The following is a 16,219-nucleotide window of genomic DNA, read 5'->3' as shown; positions in this document are numbered from 1 at the left end:
CAGTGCTAATTGCACATTATGATTTCAATATCTCTTGCCATCTGTGGCATGTTTTTGAACACATCATAAAATAATTTTGATGGCTCTCTCAGTAGCATATAAGAAACCATAATGCTTAAACCTTACATGTTATATTAGCAACTATATCTTCTGCACAAAATTATATCCAATTTTATTGGAACTATTAGAGGAACTACTGCCTCAAATGATGTTCTTTACATTTTTTTTAATCAAGCCTGTCACCCATTAACAAAAAACAGATATTTTGGTACTCAACTACATACATTTTACCAACGATGTAAACTTAACATTCTGTGTTAATTTAAGACTTACTTAGTCTTCAGAATACAATTGAATACAACAGAAAATCATGTTGACTCCACCCTTAGCCTGTGAAAACATATAAAAAAAAATTGCATTTACTGTAATGAACATTCAATGAGAACTAAGAAAATTAACGATAGGTTAAAGAGGTTGTGATTTATTTGGTATGCATTATAAGTTCCTTTCTGTAGCCATCTCAAAGAAAAATAAATCTTTCAAACTTAAGAAGCTAAAGATGAAACGGCACGTTTTACATAAAATGAAAAATGATCAACCCTCCTTTCATAACAATGCTCCTTTCATCAATCCTCCAGTCTACCGCTTACACACTGTCATTGAAGTAGCATCTACCGTAGTACATTACAGTGACATGAAGAATTAAATACAGGATTCTCTATACAAGCTGCTCTTGGCTTTCGTGTTTCTTTTTCTTTACAAGGCAAAACACTGTAGGCACACAAAGTTAAATGCTTTAAATATTTACAGTGGCATGAGTTGTATAATTTGCAGAGAGGATCTAACTGTACATTCACCCTCTTACTGACTAATTCTGGTAGAAGACAAATTTAAGCCTGTGGAATAACCCGTCAGAGTTTGTGACGTCCACTGAACTCATCTGTAACCGAGACGAGCCGCAGATGCTCTGTCTGTGTGTCGGTGTTGTTAAATAATAGTCAAAGTGTGTGTCTTGTTTTTACTCCTCAGTAAAAGTGATGACGTCATACTGGATGCCCTGTTGTTGCAGCTGCTCCAGTTGTTCAGGTGTTGCCTCTGTGTAAACCGTCTGAGTCTGAGCCATGGCTGCATCTGCAACAGCTTCACACACACACACAAACATCACTTACATCACCTCTGATGATTCTTCTGCATTACCAGAAGGTTGAAGTATTACAATGTTCTGTCTTGGCATTTCGAGTGATCAAAACTACTAAGGTAAAAGGTCCTACCAGTGACAGCGGAATGGGCCGCTGCCTCCAGGTCCTCAGGGGCCACAACCTGCTGTTCGGCAGTGATGGGGACGTACTGGATCTGTCCATCCTGAGACAGAGCAATCTGACAAAAACGCAGAAGACATTTACACATGAACCAGTTTTCATTGTTAAAGCCAGTTAGGTAATGTACATCTACACTACCGTTCAAAAGTTTGATAATAGTCTTTGATAATAATCAGAAAGTAGCACCAAATCAGCATATAAGAATGATTTCTGAAGGATCAAAGGACACTGAAGTCCGGAGTAATGATGCTAAAGATTTAGTGTTGCCATCACAGTAATAAATTACATTTTTAAAATATATTAAAAAAAGAAAACAGTCATTTTAAATTGTAATAATGATAATAATTCACAATATTACTGTTTTTACTGTATTTTGATCAAATAAATGCAGCCTTGGTGAGCATTAGATTTAAAAAAATTAGACTCAAAAACATAAAAAGTCTTACAGACGCCAAACTTTTGAACAGTAGCATACTTCTGATTTATGCCGCTTCATTAAAATAACATATAGAGGTTTAATATGCTGTCATTAGCAACACATATGCACATGCCATTTGGCATTATGAACATTGCCGTAGAACGAAATAATTTCAAGTTATCATGTTGTATTTACTGTAATTCAGACAATAATGTAGCATAAACTAAGCTGAAATGTAAAAAGCAGGTTTGTATTCTGCTCTGGGCTCAACCTGTTGCTCCTGCAGAAACGTCCCATCATGCTCATACTGAATGTGAGCGATCCGCCCATCCTCCATCTGCAATATAATGTCCAACAGACCATGAATGAAACTGAAAATGCTTTTCAGTCAGTAGTTACAGATCAGGTGAGCCTGTTTCTAGCCCGAGAACTGTTTTGGAGCCCTGGGGTCACGAATGATCTAAAGAGCACATACTAACCTGAATGTGGTTTCCGTCAGATACCACCACATATTCCCGTGGGAGCAGGTGCTGAACTCCATCCTGAGAGATGATATACTGGACCTGAAAAAATATAGGACAGAAGAGGGCACCAAAATTGTAACTCTTGAATTGTAAAACTTGAAAACTAACTGACAACAGAAAACGACTGTGTATTTTATACATAAATTAAGGGTCGGTAAGATTTTTAAATGTTTTTGAAAGCAATGTCTTGTGTTCACTCTATTCAATAAAATAAAAAAATCAATTAAAAACAGCAATATTGTGAAATATTATTACAATTTAAAATAACTTTTCTATTTATAATATTTTCTAAAATTAGAGTTTCTATTTTAAAATGTATTTGTTTTCCTATGATGGCAAAGCTTTCAGCATCATTACACTAGTCTTAAGTGTCACATGATCCTTCAGAAATCATTCTAAAAATGTGATGATTTGATGCTTAAGACACATTTCTTCTTATTATCAATGCAGAAATTACATCATTTTTTTACTCAATTAACTCATTTCTTTCTTGGAAAAAAATACAAAAATCTTTCCAACCCCAACTTTTGAGCTGTAGTGTTTATGACTTTTGCTGGTTGTCAGAATAAAGCCCTAGAAAATGAGTTGTACCTCAGTGACCTGATTGTCTCCAGTCATTAAGTGCTGTACCGTCTGTCCATCTACTGTTGTGAACTGCTGAATATAAGTCGCCTCCTCCTGAGAAATTTGGAGTTTGGTTAAAAAACAAAACTAAGCTAAACGTGAAACCTGAACTACCTTAAGTCTGACATAAGATAATAATCAAAACTATCTGCATTACATGCAAATTAAAATGTAATAAGCTGTTCTTTAATTAGCCAAAAAGAGTCAATTACATAAAGGATGAAAATGAGACGGTGAGCAATTGCGCAATACCTGGTCAGAAAGCGACTGATCCTGAGTCACAATGATGTGTTCCTGACCCAAAGCCTGCTGCAACCTCTCCGGACTGATGACTGTCTGACCTGCCTGCAGATCTGGAGAACATGGGAAAAACAAATATTATTAGGTAGAAGTAAAAATTAAGAACAACGAAAGTGCCCCTATAATGCTTTTTAGGATATTAGGATTTTCAAATGGACACATTTTCCACCAACCAGAGGATTGATTTTGTAAAACTAATTGATACGGTAAAACCAGCATCATCGTTACTATTCGTATCTTTGGGTAAACAAGTGCTGAGGAAGCCTTTGGACTGGAGCTGAAATTCAGATATGGTAATTTGGTAATAGAGACAGAGCGCAACGCGTCATAATCTGAAGACCACGCCCACCAAGGGGGAAAACAAACCAACCGTCTCCATTGACTTTGCATTGCGAGAGGCTGCCTCCTCGTCATTTCTTGCTTCTAAGAAAAGACAGAATAATGCCTAAAAGCTGCTATGTGACAAGGTGTACAGCAAACAAGCTAAGAAACCCAGAAATAAGTTTTCATAAGCTGTCGACCCCAAAAAACGAGCGTTTGAGGACATAAAAGTGGATACAGGCTGGAACGAATGGGTAAATTGTGGGATCCTGACACTCGGTATGCACTAAAAATACACTACGTGTGCAGTAAGTTAAACATTTGGTCACTGGTGAGTCAGATATCCAAATGTCAGTTTTATATATTATATTTATATATTGTATGTTAGTTCTCAGAGTAATGAGTCACGTGATGCTCTTTCTCAACTGCCTATATCCACTTTTATATCCTAAACACTCGTTTTTTGGGGTCGAGAGCTAATAAAAACTTATTTCTGTTTTTTTTAGCTTGTTTGCTGTACACCTTGTCACACAGCAGCTTTTAGGCATTTTTCTGTCTTTTGTTAGAAGCAAGAAATGACAAGGAGGCAGCCTCTCGCAATGCAAAGTCAATGGAGACGGTTGGATTGTTTTCCCCCCCGGTGTGGGCGTGGCCTAAATGCGCTCTGTCTCTATATGGTAATGGAATTTGGTTTCAGACACACACTGTAAGTGGTAAACCAATCACAACAGACCAGGCCATCTGACCAATCAGAGCAGAGTAGGCTCGCGGAAAGGAGGAGTCTAGAGAGACCCTTTCCTTGATCAAACCGTTTCAGACACTGTGAGAAAAGAGCTGCAATGTATATTATGAGAAAATTAAAGTGTTTTGACATTGGATGCATGTAAACCTATTGTAGAAGACCTCCAACAACAACATTAGGAACCTTTAAAAATAGCATAATAGGGGCACTTTTACAACATAACTAGAAATGTCAAATAATCAGAAAAGGGCTGTGTGAATCCATTATTTCTATATAAACAAAATGCAGTTTCACAAGGTCAACACTTACTCTGTAGTGTGGCTAAAGCTTCTTCATCGCTGTTAACAATGATGGTCTGCTGAGAGGGGACAGGGCGGGTTTTACGGGGTGAGGGTTCCTGAGTGTGAAGCCTCTCCATGTGAAACTTTAGATGGCCGTTACGGTTAAACCTAAAAGAGAAACTCAGAGCACTGAGAAGCTGCAGAGGTCTTTGTGTATACGTGTTGTTTACATCGAATATTAGAAGCGTTTATGGATGTAGAACAGTACAACCAATAACGTAAACAGCACAAATTATGTGATAAATCAATTCTATTATCATTTTAACAATGGTTTCTCATTTGCTCCCTCACCTCTGGCCGCAGACCTGACAGGCGTAAGGCTTCTCGTTGGTGTGTGTCATCATGTGGCGTCTCAGGTCTTTCTTGTTTTTAGAGGCAAAACTGCAGCTGGTGCATTTATGAGGCCTCAAATATGCGTGCATGGCCATGTGAGACTAAGATTGTAAAAAATAAAAAATAAAAAAAAGTAGTATTTAATACAAAAAATATGTTTTTTGGCAGGTAAGAAAAAAATCATAGACAGAGAATTAACACTTCTGGACCAACACACCTTGACTTCTGGCCAAGAAGGCGCTGTAAAGTCACAGTCTGGACACTTGAATGTTTTGGGGTCTATGTGCGCCCTCTTGTGGTTCTCCATGTCCGAGCGGCCGTGGAAAGCCTCCATGCAGATGCGGCAGGAGAAGCGTTTGGTGTTTAACTGTTGAGAAGGGGGTGATGGACACAGGGAAGGGGAACCTGGAGCTTCACTGCTTAGCTGCAGAAAGAGAATTTCAGCAATTCAACTTTCCATTGGGAAGGAACATAACATTGCTTATTCCATATGTGAAGTAGCAAAACCCAGTCTCACCTCTACCTGCTGCAGGACCCCATCTGTCAAGCCTGAGCTCAGGAAAAACCTCTCTTTATTCTCTTTGAGAGGTGTAGAGATGGACAAGGGCTCAGTGCTCACTTCCATGACCTGAGGCTCTGCTGAGGGTTCCTCTAAACTGCTGACAAACACACACGCATCATCTTAAAGGGTTCATATGACATTTATAAGCATTGCAGTGGCAGTTTTCGATGTGAAGTAGTACCTCTGTGCTGTCTCGTCGGAGGCCTGCTCCACCACGCTGAAATCTGCTCCCTCGTATGCACCGATGCCAATCTGTGTCACTTCCTGCGACTCACCAGTTGTCTCCTCTTGCTCCACCTCCCCTGTAGCCGTCTCAAAAGCCTCTTGAACCAGAGTGTCCCCGTTTTCTGACACATGGAAGGTGACGATCTTTTGAGGCTCACTCCCAGAGCCATCTCCGGGCCACGTTCCCGTCTCCAGAGTCTTACCGTCGGTTTTCAGCACTGCCACCTGAGTAGAGTGAATCAACTGATCAAGACATATTATAAGATTTATATTTAAATACAGATATATAATGAATAAAATGGTAAATTATTTTATAGATTCATGTTCATATGATATGTGATATGATTCTGAGACAGAGTAAAATCCTAATTCTAATCTGATACTGATGACTTTTATAGAGATGCACAAATGTAATAAGCCATAAGCATAAAAAACGCTGATAGTATTATTGTTTTTTTATAATAACTAAGAATTTATTGAATTTCATAAATAATCTACAATAAGCAGGCTTTTGGCAAACTATCTTTTAATACATCCAATTATTCCTGTGTAATTATTTTCTGATGTCTTTAATAAGCATAATACTATTATAACATTATGAATTTAACGCTAAAATATCTTCTGTGCCTTTTTGTAGGGGTGCATCTGAACACTTAAAAGCACAATTCAAAAGCAAAACAGATCTGGTTTTTGTTACTTACTCTTTTACATATGACATTAATTCACTTACTGATACCTCTTCATCCAGTAAATGGCATATAAATTAGGCATTTATAACATTATTCTGTATTCAGAATCAGAATTCCAGTACAATTAACCTATGGTAGAAGATGCCCAGTGTGTCAGTACAGTACCTGCAGTTCTCTGGCGTTACTCATGTTTAGCAACAGATCTAGAGCATTCTGGGCTGAGAGGTCTGTAGTCTGGGCTGTGAAAGAAGGTACAGTTTAAATTTAAGCTGGATATTAATATCATGAGGTGAATGGTAAAATATGTGTAAATGAATTCATAATCACAGACTATATTTTAGATGGGTTACAACCACAGATGTACTGACAACTTTTTTACTGACCTTGCTCGTAAATTATGGTAGTGTTTCCCAGTGCATCTTGGGATATAGATGTGTTCCCAATGGACTCCATGTTTTGGAGTGTAATGGGGTCCACTGTTACCTTTAGGTGTGAACATAAAAAAAAAAAAAAAAAAATTATATCATATTTTATATATATATATATATATATAGTAGCTTTCATTTAACAACCATGCCTTGTGCAACTCATTATTTGTTATTATAATTATAGCATTTATCTAAATAACTTCTAATTGTCGGAGCCGATAGTGCCTTTGTGCTTCGGGCAACCTGAGTTCGATTCTCTGCCTTTCCTTTGTGTACGAACAGAGTCATCCACAACCTCAAATACGAAGAGCTATGCTTATTTCATTAATTCGTATATCATATCATACAAGGTTTAAAACATTTAATAGGCATATCAAATAGTAGAAAATGTGAATTATGTAGTATTTTAGATGATATTACTCTTGCAAAGCTCTGTTATCTGAGAGACGCACAGAGACGGCAATTCGGCTATTTGTGCTCATTTCATTCATAGAGTTTACACTCCTTCACTTCACACACTCATTATTGCGTAGTGATTTTAGAGGTTTACGTATAATATTGTGCTGTCCCCTGGCTCACTGGTTATCAAAAAAACTGCCTGCCAAATATTTGTTCTATTATTTGGTCAAATTCGTTATTCTTTTTGAAGCCGTTATCCATGCCTTTCCAAAAAAGGTATTCAGCTAAAATATATATACTATGGATGGATGGATGGTGCATATCCATGTACTCACAATTGTCCCCTGAAATCCCTGGGTTTCTTGCTGTAATTTCAGCTCTTCAATCTCCTGCATGGAGAAAACGGGTGTCTGGCGTCGACGAATTGGCTCCTCAGGGTGGGACTGACTCCACTCATCGAAGGCCTCGGGGTGGCGACACTGCACATGCAGCCGCAGGTTCTTCCTGTGTCTTGTTGTGAAGTGGCACATGTCGCAGGAGAAGGGCTTTTCACCTGAGCAGGGGGTAAAGATGGACAGACATGACTGATCAGGAAACCTTCTAACTACAAACATTCCTAATCGTTACGTGACTCACCAGTGTGTTTAATGGCAATGTGGGACACCAGGAAATCCTCTTTACTCGTGGAGTATTTGCACTCTTCGCATTTGAACGGTTTGTCGTTGGTGTGGGACAGCTGGTGATTGAGCAGGTGCTTCTTGTCATTGCAGGTGAACTCACAAAACTCACACTTAAACCTGACAAAGAAGATGAGAAAAATAGCTACCTTTACAGTATGTTTACCAGTAGAGTTTTTTTTTTGGAGAAACAGACATGAGTCCTGACATCTCACTTACGTGCTGTTGCCACAGTTCTGTATGTGCGTGAGAAGATGCATTTTGAAAGTGTAACGCTTCTTGAAGGATTTCCCACACTGCAAAGCAAACACATTTATACTAGTATTAGCATAACAAATATCCAGGGCTGCATTTCCCAAAAACGTCATAAGCCAGTGCTTTCTACAGTTTGCTTAGGTTTATTCATTGATTCATCAAAACTAGTTTAATGAACTAAATTCACATGCTTAGTTGAAGCATACAAGACCTTTACCTTGTCACACATGTGAGGTTTCTCCGTGCTGTGTGTCTTCATGTGCTGCGTCAGGCGTTTCTGCATGGGGTACACGCGGCAGCAGATTGGGCATGGAAACTCGGACACTTTGGGAACCTGTGAAGGATTTATGCAAGACTGCTGTCGCATAAAAAGCTACCCTCATCAAACCACTAGGAGCCAAGTTGAACTGATACATCATGCCAATAAAAGTGACAATTTTGCTAAAACATGATTGTTTGTTGATGTTTAACATTTGGAGCCTTACCATGTCTGTCTTCCGACTCCTAAAAGAGAAGAAACAAGAACATTTATTAATACTCTAATCAGATTATGTCAGGTGTGAGTTTTAAATGAATCCAAAATGTTATATTTTCATAATCTGCACAATATTAAAGGGACAGACACAATGCAGCTTGATTTCAATTTTTTGACCTCAAGAGTTTGACTAAATAAAATTCATGATGAGTGATAAATAAAAGAGGAGACATTTTGAGTTCTTACTTGCTTTTGTTGTGGACAGCTGAATGTCGGATCACGTCCTTCTTGTAAACACTGGAGTAATCACATACCTCACATTTGTAAGGTTTTGTACCTTCATGATTGAACATGTGCTCCTATAGGACACATGGATCAATTTTATTATATGTAATGCCGAACAATGTCTAAAGATTTATTTATTTATCTATTTATTTAGACACTGAAGCACATATTATACAAAATATTTACTCAAAAATATTTTAAAATGTAAAAATTAAAACTACAAATTTAACAAAAAGTAAATATATTTGTATGGATTCATGGTTTGTAAGATGAAGGACTCTAGTTCTTTCTTACCTTCAGTGAGGACCACCGTTTGCAGCGGTAGCTGCACTGCAGGCACTTGAAGCGTTCAGGGTCGTTTCCCTCATGAGAATCCACGTGGAATCTGAGATCCTCTTGTGAAAGAAAGCGAGAGCCACAGATCCAGCAGTTATGAGGCCTTAGCAGAGGCTTAAGGGATCTGTAGTATTTACTTAAAAAAAAGAAAAATGAGATATTGACTGTCCAGAATATGTGGTTACATTGGATTATAAAATATTCTAGGATATAATCTGTGTCAAACAGACAAGTCAAATCAATCAAATGTTGTTGTGGATGATCAAAAAGTAGTGCCGGTATTACATACTTGCGATTCATGTACTTTTTGTACTTCTTCTGAAGGAAACGTTTTGAAGGCCGGCCTCGTTTTTTGGGCAAAGACTCCATGTCATCGTGGCTTGTGTTTGATGATGGATCTTTGTTCTCTGAATCTGACTGGCTGACGCCTGGCTCCGCTGCCGTCCCGTTGGATAATGAGGAAGTTCCATTCTCTAATCCAGAGGAACTTGCTTCTTCAGGAGCTTGAGGGTCCTCTGCATTGTTCGTTTGAGACACTGCTGCTGTCTCTGTTTTATAAAAAGGTGAAAATAAGAGTTATCACAGACCAATGAAAAAGTGAAATTTAAATATCTGAATGCAACTAGCTAAAAATTACTATTTTATTGAATATATTTCTGTGACCCAAAAAGTTAAATGAACATTGACCTGTCTCAGGAAGGAATTTGCGAGGTGGCCCCACCATCCTGCGGGGACGTTTCCGTGAGGTAGAGGAAGAGGATGAAGAGCAGGAAGGAGGAGTGGAGTGACTTGGAGCCAATTTGGGTCTGGCCTCTTCCTCAGCTGGCTTATAATCACTGTCACCTGAATGCAAATTAAAACTGCATTAAAAAACAGAAAATAATGAAATGGTAAATGCAAACGGCACTCCACTAACCTTGATCATCAAGAGCGCCCGCATCAATGATGTCATCATCTTCCTCTTCTGGCGGCTCCTCCTTTTTGACCTCACCGACCGCCCTTGCCTTGCTTTCGGACTTTCGTGGACGTCCTCGTCCACGTTTCTTTTGGCCTGGAACACCTGCTTGTGAGATAGCATATCCTGAACAAGAGAACCTAATAAACTGTATGCATAAATCAAGACGTGATGAAAACTCAAAGTCGGCATGAAAAAGTCAGATTTTGTCCATAGGGAATTGTTTAGATAAGTGTGGTTTGCTATTGCTGCAATCTCCTGTGAGTGACAGGTTGCCTCATCCTCATAAAAGAGATGTTGTTGCAAGTGGGAGGGGAGGTCATTTCAATTTAGGCACATAAAAATAATTAAAATAAATAATTAATTTATAATAAACACTGCAATATTATATAAAATATAAGAATTGTCCTTCTATCATTTTTCATGGTAACTTTAAGACTGTTCAATTAAAATTGTATTATTTCTTACTTTATTTTCTTATTAATTTAGTCTTTGTGGCCACCATCTGCCTATAATTTGTCGAGCACAAAGTATAGTCCTGGATAAGGACTGCATGTGAGAGTGTGCCATTTGGGACGTGGCCATTAATGGGGCTGATATTGGTTTATTTTTACATTTGACAAAGACATAATTAGCACCTCCTACTTTACCTGCTGGTTTAAAGTGTTTATCTCTCATGTGGTTGATGAGTGTATCCTTAGAAGCACTTTTATATGGGCACATCCTACACCTAAACTGCTGTACGATCACCACCTCCATCATTTCCTCCAGTTCGGCCATGTCTGGGGTTCTGTGCCCAGACTCAACCACCACCCCAGATCCCACCACTTCAGGATCTGGTTGGGTGGAATAGGTCCCACTGCTACTTATGTATGGGCCAGGCAAGTTATCGTTGCAGTCCATTTGATCATTGAGCTGGGACCCCATCGTGTCAGCCAGGGAGTGGCGAACAGAGCCCTCGTCGGCATATAGTGAGCCATGCGACATGTAGGAGTGCTGGGGCTCTTCTACCACGCTATCTTCCTGCTCCGAGGCCGAGACGTGATCCCTGTCATCCATGCTGCTGTCGATATAACGTGAATGCTGAGGCCGCTCTGCCCCGTACTCCAAAAACCCATCACTGCACTCTACAACATAGCGGGAGGAGCGAAACGAGCACCTCTGAGAGCTATCGGTTGTACCGCTGCATTCTGCTGCGTAACGCCGTAGAGGTTCTTCTGAGTCAGCCACGTTGTAGTCTGTGACACCAGAATGACGTGGGGTCTGGTCTGGTTCGGTTCCTGAGCACTCGATGTACCGAGCCTCTCTGGTCTGGTCTGGGTCGTCTCCTCCACTGCATTCTATGTACTGGGAGTGCTGAGGCTGGTCTGGGCGGCTGCAGCTGCTGCTGCTGTCGTCGTGCTCACGGTATCCGGAGTGTCCAGGCTGGTCGGGTTCCACGCTGCCCTGCGGGTTTTCTGACAGGTCTGCCTGGTCCAGGCAAGTGGAGGTGGGTCCATCAGCAAGGGCTTCAATGGCAATGCGGCTCGACAGAGCAGAGGAAGACATCCGAGCCACCATAGGAGCTCCTACACACACAGTGAACAAAGAAAATATCTGAATATCCAAAAACTACCCCACTTGTCTTTTATTTCTGCTAATTTATTTGATCTTTAAAGGAATAGTTCACCCAAATATAAAAATTCTGTCATCATTTACTCACCCTCATGTCGCTTCAAACCCATACTTTCTTTCTTCTGTGTCACAAAATAATTTATTTTGAACTTCTGAACAGTTCTAGTTCCCATTGACTTCCATTGTATGTTTTGCAAATTGAATGAAAGTAACTGAATCTGTTTGGTTACCAATATTCTTTAAAATATATTTTTTTGTTCCACAGAAGAAAGTCAGTCATTCAGGTTTGGAATGACATGAGGGTGAGTGAAGAATATTTATTTTTGGGTGAACTGTCCCTTTAAGTTCATTTGAAATATTCTTCCCTGCAACGAGTGTGGCAGTAACACAAGCACATTTGGGTCGAACAATACATTGATTAACAACTTTAAAATCTAGATTTGTCGCAAAGATTATGCTGAGAACAAGAACAAAAGGGAATTTTACTACAAGATAACTAATGACAGTGCCATATGAATGTATAATTTAGCCACACATGAAAAATCATCCATAATGTATTCATGCTCATGATGTTTCACGTTCAATCATGCCCATTTGATTAGCATTTTTTCTGTGGAACACAGAAAACGTTATTTAGCATAGTGGTTCTCAACCTTTTTGACTCCAAGGCCCCCCAATGTCTACAATTTTTTTTTTTTTTTTTTATATAAAAAAAAATAAGTAACAACAACAATTATAGTCTAAATTAAAAAAATTGTTTTCCAGAAGTTTGGGAGTGAATTAATATAAGAAATGCTTATAACTTTTTTTATTTTAAGTCATCGAAAAATTAAGAAGACATATTTATTTGATTGAGAACTACTGATTTAACAAAGGTAAAGGCTGCTTTTTTCCATACTGGGGCTGTCAACCTCCAAAAGGAACAAAAAGCACTATAAAAGTATTGCATGACTATTTTTATGGTACGTTTTTAAAGCTTTACAGCCCCCGTTCCTACTCACCTTCATATGGAAAACAGCACACTGGACAGGTAAATAACTAATTTTGTGTTCCATTGAGAAATAAATTAATTTATTTTCCAATGACATGAAGTTAAGTGAATGCTGACAGAGCTTACATTTTTTGCTAAACTATCCCTTTAATTTATTTATCCCTTTAACTATTATTTAATTGAATTTAAAACCTATCTAGGCTGCGTCTGAATATGCATACTTCCCTACTTTAGAGTAGTTGTGTTAAAGACGGTATGTAAAAAGAGTAGTACATGCAAATTAACAGGATCTTTCTCACCATCATCAGGACCTTGGAGTATCAGATACTGTGTGGTCTCGGCACTGCCATCCTCTGCACTTGTAACTGCAATACATCCTGTAAAATGGGCATAGAAACACAGTATTTACATTGAATACTGAACTTAAATACCTTGCATGTAATAAAAATGAAGAGGCAAGGTTTTTCTACCATTCATAATGTCGGGTCCAATGGTGGATTCAATGATCTTATCAATAGCCGAGCCAAGATCTGAGGACGTGGAAGCAGTGGAATCAGAAACCATCATTCCTCCTTCAGAAACAGCACTGGAGTGCACTAGGACCTGGACAGACTCTGAAACCAGGACCGATTGTGTCACGGTGGAGACGCTGGAGACACTGGTTGACTGGGCGACAGAAGAGGAGTCTGGGAGATGAACTCTTTGCACATCTGTACTGGAGCTTGTCTCTGGGATAAAAACCTACAAAACACCCACCCAAATAAAAGACTCGTAATGAAGAATTACACACCAACATGTGGAGCTACGCAGATGTGTGGATTACATGTCTTACCACAAGTCCCTCGGAGCTCTGTCCTACGTGACAGTCTGATTCTGGGGCCGGGGCAGGAGGAGCGGCCGCATCGCTGCTATCGGCAGACATGGCTTCTGAAGACTCCATGCCCATGCCGCTTTCTGACGGCTCCTCCATCCCAGAATGCCCCACATCACTGCTGCTCTCCACCTCCATGTCGTCGGAATCCATCTCTGCTCTATGGGAAAGTGTCTGTCACTCGGTTATACAGCACTGAATGTGTCCTGAATGATAAATGCTAGGATATGGAAGACATGTGGACAAGTGCATAATGTAAAGTGTAGTTAAATATAATCATTTTATTAAAAAAAAAAAAAGTAAAAATTATTTTGATGTATTAAAGTGATTCAGTGGATGTTCAGTGTTTTAATATTTATATGAAAAATACATTGTTTAAATGATTTAACACACTAATGTTCAAAAGTCTTAGGTCATTAAGATTTTGCATTAATCTGATCTAAAGTGTCCGTAAAGACATTTATAATATTACAAACTTTCTATTCTATTCATCAATGAATCTAAAAAATAAAAATAAAAAATCATCATGATGCACAATTGTTTTCAACATTGATAATAAATGTTTCTTGAGCAGCAAATCATATTAGAATGATTTCTGAAGGATCATGTGACACTGAAGACTGGAGTAATGATGCCGAAAATTTAGCTTTGCCATCATCAATAACATTTCACAATATTACTGCATTTACTATAGTTATTTATTTGTATCATTAAATGCATTCTGGGTGTGCATAAGAGACTTCTTTTAAATAAAAAATAAATAAATAAAACCTTTCCAACACCAAACTTTTTAACTTTACTGTAGGCTTCACATATCAAATTATATATTAATTATATGTTTTATAGATTTTCCAATTGTTTCTCACAGTAATGTGAGCTAAGTAGGCTAATCTGTGTGAAAATAAAGTAATTTTAAACAATATCTATAGAGTTTAATTTGATACACTTTGCATATATTCATGGTGTTCTTTTCATTCACATAAACATTAATTCACCAGCATATTCTCTGCAGTATTTGTACAAGAGCCTTGCACAATTAACATTAGAATCTTATTCACATGTATTCTCTTTATATTTTGTGGTGTTTTTGTATGAAATGTTATTGCCCACTGTGTGATTTATGTCAAATGATGTAACGTTTTTTTTTGTTTGTTTGTTTTTTAACGAACGTCTCAAATTCGCCCAGGGGATGAATGCAGTTGTTGTGATAGCGCCTTTCTAGGTCACTTAAGTACTTTATAAGCATATTATAAGCTTACCAGCGAAACCACAAGCCAACGTGGTCTCCGCATTTAATGCACTTTAACAGCAAAAACAAAAAACAAAACAAATAAAATAGTAACCATTTGATTTCTACAATACGCCAACTGATATCGATCCCTCCCCACCAGAGCACCCATCTGGCTGTGTTTGGGACATAAAACCTGTCTTTTGACTCAAACTTCTCAAGGACATCAAGGTCCTGGTTCTTACTCATCATTAACACGTGTTAATGTTGAGCACACTAACAGCTTTATGGAGACAATGTCACTGCAGTAGATCCTAAATTAAAGCTTGAGGCCCCGCATGAACTGTGGCTGGCTAATCTTGTCTTGTTCGTTTCAAATGACTATGTGCTGCCCTTCCTCCTGCCTGCTCGCGCAGCGCCATTTTCCCTCCCGCCGCACCGAGTTTATTTTTTTCCGCTCAGGCGATATGAAGAACCGCTCGGGGACCTCGAGGGCCTGCGTGAGCAGGGAGAGCCAGTCCGCCCGAATGTTTTTCTCTCGGCCATCATGGAAGAAGCTGTATTTGTAAACAATTTGCCCCCATTATTTTGAGCTAGGAATTTTTCTTACCGTAAATGGACGATTGTTTTGCTCTTCAAGCTCGCGAATGAGGCGAAATAAATAAATCTTCGAAAGCGAATAGTTGCTGTGCTTTCTAGTCGGGCGCCATCAGCGTCTCCTCGCTTCCTGTCCTCAGAGCTGGCCGGAACTCATTTATCTGTCATGGGGAAAAGACGGAGTGGGATAAACGCTTAATCGGTTTTATAATGTATCACGATTTTTTTTAAGTCAAGTTTTATCTAAAGAACGTGTATATCGACCATTTTGCTTCATCTTTTAAGTGTTTTGTCAAGTAATAGTGTGAACCGGAGGACTATTGCTCTGAGAGGATGAAACCACTGAATGTCTCGCGGATTAATATGACGCGGGTTGTTTATCTTGAGATTCTCATTTATATATATTTTTTGACTACGCCAAAATAAACATATCTTTGCTCAGACTGAATGTGAGGGATCACATGGTATTCACGATTTCATTTGCATTCTGTTGAATTTGTGCTGTGGATATGTGGCATTAAACCACACTGCATATGCTGTCATCCTGCGATTAATATTTATGGTTAATTTTATTTTAAATGTAGATTTTAATTCTAGAATTAGTCCAGCTTTTTCACTTATTTGTGCATTTACTCATAAGGTAAATGTAAGAAAATCATAAACGGCTTTTTGGTAAATCATTTAGAGCAGCATTAAAGTACACTGCTTTT

The 16,219-nt window shown here is 38.7% G+C and overlaps 1 protein-coding gene across 3 annotated transcripts; it reads right to left on the bottom strand.

Moving 5' to 3' along the window:
* Positions 1–152: 152 nt before the first annotated feature.
* LOC308680517 (zinc finger protein 335-like) lies at positions 153–15,621 on the bottom strand. Of its 3 annotated transcripts, none has more exons than XM_081348660.1 (28): positions 15,523–15,621; positions 13,646–13,844; positions 13,284–13,554; positions 13,113–13,190; positions 10,859–11,776; positions 10,170–10,313; positions 9,941–10,096; positions 9,543–9,801; positions 9,212–9,389; positions 8,879–8,991; positions 8,643–8,661; positions 8,375–8,512; positions 8,122–8,198; positions 7,862–8,022; positions 7,561–7,778; positions 6,782–6,881; positions 6,564–6,637; positions 5,666–5,934; positions 5,440–5,581; positions 5,140–5,346; positions 4,881–5,023; positions 4,558–4,697; positions 3,138–3,238; positions 2,853–2,939; positions 2,217–2,300; positions 2,009–2,074; positions 1,272–1,377; positions 153–1,140 (listed from the first exon to the last, which is right to left on the bottom strand). In XM_081348660.1, the coding sequence occupies exons 2-28, from the start codon at positions 13,835–13,837 to the stop codon at positions 1,019–1,021; spliced, it is 4,563 nt and encodes a 1,520-aa protein (XP_081204786.1). In that variant the 5' UTR covers positions 13,838–13,844; positions 15,523–15,621; the 3' UTR covers positions 153–1,018. The 3 variants fall into 3 exon arrangements, with proteins under 3 accessions (XP_081204786.1, XP_081204788.1, XP_081204787.1); XM_081348662.1 differs by having other exon boundaries at positions 5,440–5,578; XM_081348661.1 differs by having other exon boundaries at positions 5,666–5,952; positions 8,375–8,491.
* Positions 15,622–16,219: the final 598 nt, after the last annotated feature.

This window comes from Scardinius erythrophthalmus (genome assembly GCF_964197995.2).
Source record: "Scardinius erythrophthalmus genome assembly, chromosome: 20".
Taxonomy (NCBI): Eukaryota; Metazoa; Chordata; class Actinopteri; order Cypriniformes; family Leuciscidae; genus Scardinius; species Scardinius erythrophthalmus.
This window is presented reverse-complemented; position numbering and strand designations above follow the sequence as displayed.

Excerpts from the sequence above, each read along its gene's own strand:
- LOC308680517 (XM_081348660.1), bottom strand. The coding sequence starts at position 13,837 with ATGGATTCCGACGACATGGAGGTGGAGAGCAGCAGTGATGTGGGGCAT. Across the intron at positions 11,777-13,112 it reads ACTCCAAGGTCCTGATGATG|GAGCTCCTATGGTGGCTCGG; the intron begins GTGAGAAAGATC and ends CTGTGTGTGTAG. Across the intron at positions 2,301-2,852 it reads GAGACAATCAGGTCACTGAG|GTCCAGTATATCATCTCTCA; the intron begins GTACAACTCATT and ends ATATTTTTTCAG.